Raw genomic sequence first — 11,760 nt, 5'->3', positions numbered from 1 at the left:
GAGCTAATTGGATACTAGGGAGGTGTGTTCAAGAGCGCAGGGCTGAATACCTCAAGTTCTGCACACATGCAACCCCCACTATACTACACTAGCTTAGCATGATTACTGTAACTGTTAAGTTAAAACTAGCCACAACGGATCAAAGAATAGTACCATTTCCTTTGTGATAACCATATGTACTAGATTTTTTTACTATTCAATTCAAGCACATTCAAAGCAATGTTGCACAAATGTATGGTCTGAAATATCCTTTTTTTTTTTAAAAACACCATTTTAACTGGAGCAATATCAAAGTTAAACAGAGGTTAACTTCAATGGAGATTCTCGGCAAAATTCAAAATACTCCAGATCTGTTCTGTTTTGTTGCCATATGAACTTTCTTTTTATTTCCTGTTGTTCATTTACCATTCCTACCTGTGTTTGGGACTCTGGACTTGTCCCTGGTCAGGATGCTATGGACCAATCCTGTTCTTTATCATGCTGGTTTCTGTCTCTCTATCTTATCCGACTATTCCTGCAGTTATTCTTGCACATGAATGTTGAATGAATGCTGGAACCAAACCTTTCCCCCCCCCCCCCCCCACCCCCAGCGCCATCGCCATACAGATCTTTAGCAGTTGTCTCGTCTGTCTCTTTCCTGTCCAACGTGAGTCCTAGAGATGTCTGCAGATAACAGGCTTCGCGAGCGTATGGGGTCCCTGGCGGGGGCAAGGTCAAAACCCACATCTGCTCCTACAGGAAGGGACTAAAGCCTAGACCTGACCCCAAAGCTATGCTGTGGGATTATGTATCTCTCTCTCTCTCGCTGCCTGTGTGTGTGTGTGTGTGTGTGTGTGTGTGTGTGTGTGTGTGTGTGTGTGTGTGTCTGTTCGAGGTCCCCCCCCACCCCCACCTCCCCCAAATAATCAATACTGTGCTTTGTCAAGGGTTTTTTGTCGCCTTTCAAAGTTTTTGTTGCTTCTTACTGAGTATTTGTCACCTCTTCTGAGGATGTTTCCCCCGCTTTGTCCACAGTTTTGTCTCTCTCTTCGCATTTTTTTACTAAAATGCTAGTTAACATTAATATAGGCACAGGCTAATTATTGCTAACTAACATGCTAGTTAACATTAATATAGGCACAGGCTAATTATTGCTAACTACCATGCTAGTTAACATTAATATAGGCCCATTGCTACAGTGAGGGAATAAGTATTTGAACAACCTGTAATCCATAAAATGTACAGTAATTGTAAATTTGAGACAACAGAATTGTGTTTGGAGGAAGAAGAATGATGAGTTCCATCCCAAGAATACCATTCCTACTGTGAAGCATGGGGGGGGGGGTAGCATCATGCTTTGGGGGGGGGTTTCTGCACACGGGACAGGGCGACTGCACTGTATTAAGGAGAGGAGGACCGGGACCATGTATTGCGAGATTTTGGGGGACAACCTCCTTCCCTCAGTTAGAGCATTGAAGATGGGTCGAGGCTGGGTCTTCCAACATGACAAAGACCCGAAGACCACAGCCAGGAGAACCAAGGGGGGGCTCTGGAAGAAGCAGATCAAGGATGCATGCAGAATTTTGAAAATCCATTCTCCAAATGAGTCCAACAGAAAACACCAAATAATGCACGCAGAGCAGAATTAGGATGCCACCCACTAATTATCAAAACTCAAAAGAGAGCATATCAGTTTTATGAATACCCAAAAAACACAGTAAGGAAGCCCTCCCCCTACAGAGCGATCCCTCAGCCAGCTGGTTCCCAAACCCAAGCAGAGCCCCCAGACACAATACCCCCATCACACTGAAGCACATTGTGAGAAAACAGAAAAGCACATGCACTGCACACAGTATACATTCATGATAAGAACTAGAGAAGCAATGGAACAGCATTCATAAGAAAACAGTGAAGACCATTAGCTTAACAGATTTATTTTCATATTTAAAACTACATGTTATTTTGCTTTATAAACAGGTTGAGAGACGCAGGATTGTGGATTGGTCACATGGCTGAGTTCTCTGCTACAGCCGCTTCCTTAGAAAACCCAGGTTCACGACTCCAGGTCTCTGTACCTCTGCGTTTGAAGCAACGCTGCACACTACAGTCCCCAACACGGCCATCAAGGTGAAACAACAACAAGGACTTACAACGGGTTATGGTATATGGTATGATGAAGTGTGTCTGTTACATGTGCATCAGAAGTTTTCATCAAGTGCACCTGAAGTGTCTTCGCTTGGAGTACACAGCATCGGGCCGGTGACACACTTGGGAGTCCACTTAAGGACGGTGGTGGAGGCCAACTGGCCCCCCTTGCCCTCAGCTCGCTCCTGCAAACAGTGAGTACACAATGAGTTTGTGTACGGTAGGAAATGCTCTAAAATACTGTGTGTCAATGTGACACGTGATTCTGGTTTATTTTGCAAGGAAAGCACATACACATTTCCATCTTTATGTTTTCACAAATGCCAGAGGGCCTCACTGTGATCAGTGAGCAGTGGTAGAATGTAACTAAGTACATTTACTCATACTGTACTATAGTACCAATATTGAGGTACTTGTACTGTACTTGAGTCTGTTCTTTTCATGGTACTTTCTACTTCTACTCCGCTGCATCACAGAGAAATATTGTACTTCTTACTCCATTACTCACAGCTTTAGTTACTCTATTACATTCATCTGACAGCTTTAGTTACTAGTTACTTTAGTTACTAAGTACTTTAGTTACTAGTTACTTTAGTTGCTCCACTACATTTATCTGACAGCTTTAGTTCCTAGTTACTAGTAGTAATTCTGGAACACTAAACACATGTAGTTTATAATCTGATGTTTTATTATAAAGTAACCCAGCAACAATATAATGGCCAACAAGTCCAGCTGAGATGATGATGTCATTGAACAATTAGTTGAATTTGGATCGTTTACACTTTTTAAAATTTGAGGGGTTTTCTGCATTGAGTACTTTTTTTTTTTGTCACACTTAACATGGACGGTTTAATTCTACAACGAGGCTTCCAGCTGCTTACTAACACTGTAAAACATAGTGCTATAAAAGCAGTTGTGTTATTGTGTACTGTGTTAACACATCATGGCTGCTGTTCCCAAGAAAGAGTACGGTGTTGATGTGAAACTACCTGCTCTGCCTGCTCTACCTGCCGGTATTGCCCATGCTGCTCACAGCCGATGTCGAACGCATACTTCCCCGGGCCGCATGGCTGCAACAGAACAGAGGGATGGCAGAGACAGCTCCAACACTGGACAAACTATCTGCTTTCATCATCACAATGGGACTAGGCCTGGAACATCATTGTCCACGACAACTACTACTAGGACATCATTGTCCAATGATTTGTTTAACCACAATGAATTAGCTAAGGTCTTAAGGCCTGTGACTGGTAGCTGTTGGTTCTGTTCAGATATGCCAAATAGTAAGTGATTAGTGCTTGGACTAGAATACTGATAGTACTATATACTATACTGATAGTATACTATAATACGCCTCTCTACTGGATAATAGAGAGGCGTGGTTTACTTCTGTGTACTATGTACCTTTGTTATTACATTATCTGGGTCACATGACAGTTAAATAACCAAAAGATGGATCCTGGGACATCATTCACAACTTTACTTTGTTTATAAAAGCAATACATTAACACATCTTTTTAAATTTGACCGAAAGAGACAATTATATTGTTAATTACAGGTATTACTGAGACAATTAATAGTACAGTAGCATTTGGAATTGTTGCAGCTCCAAATGTGACAGATCACAATGACACTAAGACAGCCATCATATAAAGTCAAACTACGGTTTATTACAATTAGGTTTCCCTCTTGGTCGCTCTAGCCGTCCCATCAGCACCAACAGTACTAACAATGAGTCCATCAGAGCAGGGAACAGCAGCAGGTGGCAGCAGTCACTAGGAGGTCCAATGGGAAGGGAGTCCATGTGTTATGTTGCTAATAATGATTGTTTGCCTAACCTGAGGGTTTACAACCGCTCTGACCATCAGGATGACGGCATCCCAAGGTGTACTAAACTGTAGCGTTCGAAACATTAAGGCTTCATTCTGATGCGGGCGGCATGTAAAAGAACAGAATTTAGAGATGTGGCAAGAATATTTTCTTTAAGTTAAGATTGAGAAGTACTTTCATTCTGTTTTATTCCAGCCCAACCCTGACAGAGACGGATCCTGCCGAGCATTAGTGAACCAAACTGTTCTCGTCCCCCGACACCCTTCTCCCACATGTCTTCGGTAAGCAGAGTCATTAAAGTAGAACTCACATTATTGTTGACAAAGTTGCCCTTGTATCTGGCGTTAGAGTAGACGTACTCTCCAGCTGCCTCCATCTTGCCATTCAGCCAGTTGCCCCGGTACTGTGCGCCCATCTGCTGGTAGTGGTAAACGCCCTGGCCGTGCCTGCAATCACATGACATCAAGGTCACCAGCCAGTTTAAAACGTCCACTTTCTGTATTGAATTAGAATGGACTTGGAAATGTGCAGGTAAAATGATGTTAAAACTAGGCTCAATATATATTACTCTTAATATGTAAATAGATACTGCTGTATAATGAAAATACAACATTTATTCTTCCTAGATATCTAAAACAACATATTTCTATTTTCACCAGGATGGATTTCCAGCAGAAATCCCATTCTCGTGCTGTATCACTGTATCACCACTTTGTAAATTACAGAGTACGGAATAGACCGCTCTAAAGTGTCCTGAGATAACTGCTGTTGTGATTTGCCACTATGAAGGAAATTGAATCACTGAATTTAGTTTAAAAACCTCTAGCAGGCTTTGAATGGAGAAGGCGCAGCAATATTTAGAACTGAAAACACGTCAGTGACATGCACTTGGATTTTTCAAACTATAGATATAGTGTACCTGACGTGATGCAGCCACTCTCCAGCATACGTGTCTCCGTTGGGGTAGGTGTAGACCCCGTGGCCCTGTCTCTGGTCCTTCACCCATGACCCTGTCGCACCCAAAGGGACAGCAATGAGAGTTAGTTCCTGAAGCTTCAGCTGCACTCTTTCTTGTCAGCTGAAAACCTCACACACTGATGAATTCATATTCCACCTTCATATTTGGAGCCATCTGGATAGTCGAAGGTGCCCTGTCCATGTTTCTTGTTCTTGCGATAGTCTCCCACATATCTCGCCCCATTCTTGAAGCGATATGTCCCCTTTAGACAAAACAGTGAATCAGACAGTTATTTTCCACTTAATGCAACGGAAACCTGGGTGGCAATGATAGAACAGTTGTTTCATCACAGACTGAATATGGATCTAAACAGATTAACACCATTTCTTTAATTCAAAGTGCACATAGTATTTACATATACTGTCCATGGTATAGTACTATTATTAGCATGCATGTGAGGGTCTATCTGCTGTAGACCTTCACTCAGCCCCTGTGGGACAGGTGTTCTGGTTTAACAAGCAATCCTGTTACCTGGGGACTTTCAGCTAAATGCGTCTGTGATTGTCACAGTGACGACAGCTGTTGAAAACGGGAAGAAAACATGCAGCTGTCTTCGAGAATATCTCTTTTTTTAAGTTTTTCATTCAAACGTTGAACCTATCTGGTCTTTGGAGTCTTGTTTGAGAAAAATTGACAGTTTTGTTGAAAACTAGTAAAATACCATAAATGGTGTTATGAGCATGCTTGATCTGGCAGCCTCCTGTTTGAGACTCTGTGTGATGTGTATACGTTATTTTAATGAGTTAATTTAATGCCATGCCCACGATTAATCACTGTGACGTAATGGTGCACTGGGTTAGATATTTATTATGTCTATGGTCGTGGCTTCTTTTAATTTTTTTGAAATTTTTTTTTCCCTTTTTTTTTAATTAATTAATTTATTTTTCTCTTCTGGATGTTAATTCGCTATGTATTTGTTTTTTATCTTTTGTTTTGTTCGACCCAAGGCAAAAGTTTATTTTTTGAAATTGGTTTTGTTTTTCCTATTGCCTTGTTTGTTTGTATATTTGTATGATTGAATAAAGTAAAAAAAAAAAAAAAAAGAAAATCACCCACCGTCGCCAGGCAACGCAGACCAGGCGGAACTCTTTTTTTTTTTTTTTTTTTTTTGCTTATTAAACAAAAAAATAAGACCTTGCAAGTACAAATAATCAGGAACATAAAAAAGATAAAGTATCATAAAAAAAAAGAAATACAAATGTGACAGCCTGTGAAGAAAAATAAAGTGTTACAATATGAATCCTTAATTAAACATCTTTGAGTATAAATCAGAAATACATAGCTTTTTTTGTTTGTTATTAAATTAAGAGGCTCAAGGTAAATGTTTACTTCAATTTGAAACATTTAAAGCAGGGTTTGGAATTAGACAACTTATGAATATGAAATGTTCCCAGTAAAATGAAAAGGTTAATAATAGTACTTCAATTTCTATCTGTACTTTTTTTACTGTACTTTTTTATGTTGACACCGCACCACAATAGAATTTGTACACTCTATCTTTTTAACCTAATCTCACTTACATTTGATTACTGTAGCTATACACTTACTCCTATTTTACTTTAAATTTGACTAAGCTAAATCATTTCCCTGAGGGGATTTATGAATTATTCGGATTGTGTGAATGCAGTAATGCAAATAAATGAACACTAGAGGTCCATGTTCCCCGTGTTTTGGCTCATATCAGTAAAGAGTTTCCCCTGCATAGTTTCCACTGACACTGACTATTTGAAATAGCAGAATAGCACTGACACATGGTTTAAATTATGTTTTTAATCTAATGAATGTGTTGAGATTGTTCTGGATGGCATTTAATATACGGAATGCTAAGAAAGCAGTCACAGTGAGTATAAAGACGGCTCTAAAAACAACAATCAATAAAGAGGGGGTTTGGTCTGGGGGGGGGGGGGGGGGGAGCTAATTGGATAATAGGGAGGTGTGTTCAAGAGCGCAGGGCTGAACACCTCAAGTTCTGCACACATGCAACCCCCACTATACTACACTAGCTTAGCATCATTAGGCTACTGTAACTGTTAAGTTAAAACTAGCCACAACGGGTCAAAGAATAGAACCATTTTTTTGTTTGTGATAACCATATGTACTAGATTTTTTTAATTAGTCAATTCAAGCACATTCAAAGCAATCTTGCACAAATTTATGGTCTGAAATATCGGGGGGGGGGTTTCTAAACACCATTTTAACTGGAGCAATATCAAAGTTAAACAGAGGTTAACTTCAATGGAGATTCTCGGCAAAATTCAAAATACTCCAGTTCTGTTCTGTTTTGTTGCCATATGAACATTCTTTTTATTTCCTGTTGTTCATTTACCATTACTCCCTGTGTTTGGGACTCTGGACTTGGACCCTGGTCAGGATGCTATGGACCAATCCTGTTCTTTATCATGCTGTTTCTGTCTCTCCTCATCCTTATCCCAACTATTCCTGCAGTCCATTCTGGCACATGAATGAACGCTGGAACCCCCCCCCATCACAATCACCATCACAGATCTTTCTGCAGTTGTCTCTGTCTGTCTCTTTCCTGTCCAACGTGATGTCAGCGGCCAGAGATGTCCTGCAGATAACGGGCTTTGCGAGCTAGTGAGGTCCTGGCGGGGGCAAAGGTCAAAACCCCACCCATCTGCCTCCTACAGGAAGGGACTAAAGCCTAGACCTGACCCCAAAGCTATGCTGTGGGATTGTGTATCTCTCTCTCTATCTCTGTCTCTTCATGTGTGTGTCTGTCCGAGGTCCCCCCCCCACCCCCACTCCCCCCAAATAATCAATACTGGGCTTTGTCAAGGGTTTTTTGTCGCTTTTCTGGATTTTTTTTTTCAGTTTTTGTTGCTTCTTACGGAGTATTTGCCATCTCTTTTGAGGATTTTTTTCCCCCGCTTTTTCCACCGTTTTGTTTCTCTTTTTTCCCCCAGCTATTTTCTGTTTATTCCTCTTTTTTTACCACCATTTTTACCGATGTTTTTTGTGGCTTTTCTCAATACATGCATACATGTCCCAAGACCTCCCTACATAGTGGTTTTGAAATAGTATTAGTGTAATTGTAAAAGTTGTCATATTCCAGTCTGTATCCCTCACATCCATTCCTTTAATTTTAGTCTAAATAATTCCCAATTTCTGCTTTTCTGACTCAAACGTTAGGTATAATTTCCTATAAATGAGGTTTATTGACCATAGATTCCAAAAATAACTGAAACGTGTTGAAAATGTCAAAAAAAGTGTCAAACATTGGGAAAAAAGTGTTGAAAAAAGGGAAAAAAACGTAAGAAAAAGTTCAAAACATTGACAAAAAGCATCAAAAGATAACACAAAGGGTTAAATGTAAACTGACTGTGTACTCACGGTACAGGAACCAGGTCCACACATGGACATCCGACGGGGCCTGAGCACCTGCCCTTTTTTCTTGAGATATATTTATTGAATAAATAAATCTAAGGTTGGGAGATGAAACTTTGTCTGTGCCTCAAATTAACAGCTAATTACCCAAAAGACCAAAAAACAACAACAAATATAGCTAACTTGTGTCTTGCTAGCGTGCATGCTAGTAAGCTAACGCACAAAGTTAGCTAAGGTTTAGCTAAGGCATCATGGCCACACAGGCTAATGTAGCCTAGCCTACTTCACTTAATGGAGACACAAAAGGTGAATACGGTACAGTAATGTGTGTCTAATAATGTCATCACAATCGCCACATTAGCGCATTTGAACGAGTTAGCGACCAATTAGCATACATTTGACAAGAACAAAATCCACAAAACCATTCAACTTAACATTTCACCACAGTTACTCTCCCAGTTAATAACTTACATCAAGAGGTTGTAAATGTCTTTATTTAAAAGGGACAACGCACATTAATCAACATGAATACAGAGTCCAACATGTAAATGTGCCAGATTTAGCCATACAGGCTAATTTCCGTCTGCAGTCCCTAGCAACAATAGATACGCTACAACAATACAACACATACACATAAAACAAGAAAGGCATAGACACAGACAAGTAAAATGACACAACCACTATCATAGTATAATACACAGTAGACACAGGTTAAAGTGCATAGACACACATTAGAACGCATCAACAACACACAAGCACACACAGAGACACTATAGCGGCAAAGAGAAACACATTCTTATGGATTATGGCAGCACATTTGATTAGTCAATAACCAATGGTTTATGGATTTTGGAGAAGGATTTGATGTGATGTTTCTTAGTTCTGTGGGTATGGTATTCCATGTACGGGCTGCTCAAAATAAAACAAATGTTATGTTTAACCCTTGTGTTGTCCTCCTGGGTCCAAAACAGACAAAAGTTTGACATTTTTGTCCCTTTTTCAGACCTTTTTTTTTTGTTTAGATTTCACCAATACCACCTTACTAGTTTTACTACTTTTTGGAATTCATGGTCAATAACCCTCATTTATCTAGAATTATACCTAATATTTGAGTTAAAAAAGCAGATATTATGAATTATTTGGACTAATAGTTAAGATCAAAGGAACGTACAGATGAGATTAGTCAGGATCAACTGTATTTACAAAAAGCGTTGTAAGGAATCCAATCCTTATTTTGTGGTAATTTGGTTAAAAAGAAACCCATATTTCAGATATGGACATTTTTTAAAGGGGTCAAATTTGACCCGAGGACAATAGGAGGGTTAAATAAGCATTTGAGCTTGTTTTGTTCATTTAGAAGCAATCTACAGATGCAAACAGATGGAGGGTACAGGTCTAATACAAAGATCTAAATGTGTATTTTGGAAGTTTTCTTTTCTTGAGAGTAAAAGAAGACATGGAAGCAAAAAATACCAAAAATCTCTAAATTGAACCACTACATGAAAAAGGAACCCAACTGTATGCATCTAGTATCTAGATATCTATATTTTTCAGTCTTTTTTTTAGACATTATATATTTTATATTTATCACTCTACACGCTCTGCACACCCACATAAGCATTTACGCACATATTTGTATATTAATTCTTTTGAGCTGTGAACTTTGCACATTATTTGTACTACAGTGTACTGTGGTATGACAATGAAGAAATCTTGAATCTTGAAAAGACAGCAGCAACTGCCCCTTCAATTTCATGTGAATATTTTTGTGTGTTATTTATTAATAAGTGCTTTTTATCAATAACATAAAAAGAATTAAAATGTTGTATTGCCATTTGTAAAATAAACACATTCTTAGTGAAAGTATGTCCCTCTCCAGGTCTTCTAGTTATAGACATGCCCATTGTGGCATTGTGATAGACCCAGTGACTACTAAAGACGGCCACGGTCTCTCTGGGAACTGATTCTTTTTGAGAGGTCTGTATTAAATAATTGCGCGAGTGTGAGGGAATTCAAATAAATTGGTAACAAAGTCAGAGTTATGACGTTTTGTCCCTGACAAGCACCATTCAACATGCACACATGGGACAAATTGGGGGTTCAGCGTCTCCATTATGCCACTGCTTTGTGACGGCGAATATGGCTCAAGGCCTTTAATGGACAGTTGAGCATTTTCATTTCCAGACGCATGGGTTTTCATGGGAAATACTGCAATATCCATAAGCTATCTTGTGATTAATGACATCATCAGATCAATGCTTAGCTAAATGCTTTGTACGCTCAACATGGAATGCAGACGAGGTGTCCATTATCAGGAATTAGCAAGCAGCAAAGTGAGATAGGACTTCACACTTTATACACACATTGTTACAGCTCAGTACCAATTAACCAGGACTATGTGTACCCTCGGGATTGGGACTCAGGTCCATGGAGGGCGGTTCGTCCTCTGCTGCTGACCAGTGGCTTTGCATGCAGTGTGTAAAGGCGGCTAGCTCAGTGACCTTGTTACAGAGCCTGAAGGCAACTTGGAGTCCTGTTGCCTTATGTCATCTCCAATATCATTTTTTTATTTTCTGCCCCAGCAAACCAAAACTCTCTCTCCCTCCTCCACTGTCACTTATTATCTCTCAGCTCAGTTTTTCTTTTTTTTCTCTCCTGCCTCCATTTTTAAAATTTTTTTTAAACGCATCAGTCTGAGCCCTGGTCTGATTCTCTCACACATTTCTGTCATTTTTTAAGCAGCAATAACCAACACAATGTTGTGTTCAATAGTGAAATGATCAATTTTAAGTTCCCTTACAGGTAGGCGTAGAGTAGTTGCAACACAACACAACGTTCATGACAATTTCAACAAGTCTTTATTTATGTCTCCATCTCTTTGACAATGCATTTTTTTCCATTCAACCCATCAACTGGGCAGATGCAAACAGCTGATCCAGATGATCCGGGCAACGCTTTCAGGAAACGCGGCCGTGCACGGACACGGTTGTCATCCACCGGCCGGCGAGTTGACACCATCACCAACCCACCGACAGCGATGAATGTGAACCGGAAACCTGCGCCGGTGGAGGTCTAAAGGGCGGAGGTTTGGTTTCGACATTGGGCGGGACACATTGGGGTGTCAAACACTTCACATTACTGCATTTTGGCGAATGTGTATGCAACACTTCGTGGTGCAAATGTCTTTATTTATGTAAAGGAAATGATTGTTCTCCTGCATTGTTCAAAATGTTTTGGCATATTCAAATCATCACGTTTTTTTATTTTAGGAATCATGTACATCTTAACAACAAATCATTCAGTGAGTGAGACCTGGTTAAAGTCAGAAGCTCCAAACTTTCTACAAAAACAAATCTACATAATAGACATCTGCTCATTTTAGCCTAATAATATATATATCTAACTGTAAAAATTCTGTTTATAGTAATAGCCATCTGTATATT

The 11,760-nt window shown here is 39.7% G+C and overlaps 1 protein-coding gene across 1 annotated transcript in view; it reads right to left on the bottom strand.

The window, feature by feature from the left end:
• Positions 1 to 1,933: 1,933 nt before the first annotated feature.
• LOC116703417 (radial spoke head 1 homolog) overlaps positions 1,934 to 11,760 on the bottom strand; it is a 17,946-nt gene continuing 8,119 nt past the window's right edge. Inside the window, exons 3-7 of the mRNA XM_032538137.1 lie at positions 5,069 to 5,174; positions 4,874 to 4,964; positions 4,265 to 4,400; positions 3,114 to 3,194; positions 1,934 to 2,309 (exon numbers count right to left, since the gene is read on the bottom strand). Of these exons, the coding sequence (XP_032394028.1) occupies positions 2,178 to 2,309; positions 3,114 to 3,194; positions 4,265 to 4,400; positions 4,874 to 4,964; positions 5,069 to 5,174 (546 nt within the window). The 3' untranslated portion in view covers positions 1,934 to 2,177. The remainder of the gene's footprint in view (positions 2,310 to 3,113; positions 3,195 to 4,264; positions 4,401 to 4,873; positions 4,965 to 5,068; positions 5,175 to 11,760) is intronic.

This window comes from Etheostoma spectabile, chromosome 15 (assembly GCF_008692095.1).
Source record: "Etheostoma spectabile isolate EspeVRDwgs_2016 chromosome 15, UIUC_Espe_1.0, whole genome shotgun sequence".
NCBI classification, from domain to species: domain Eukaryota; kingdom Metazoa; phylum Chordata; class Actinopteri; order Perciformes; family Percidae; genus Etheostoma; species Etheostoma spectabile.
This window is presented reverse-complemented; position numbering and strand designations above follow the sequence as displayed.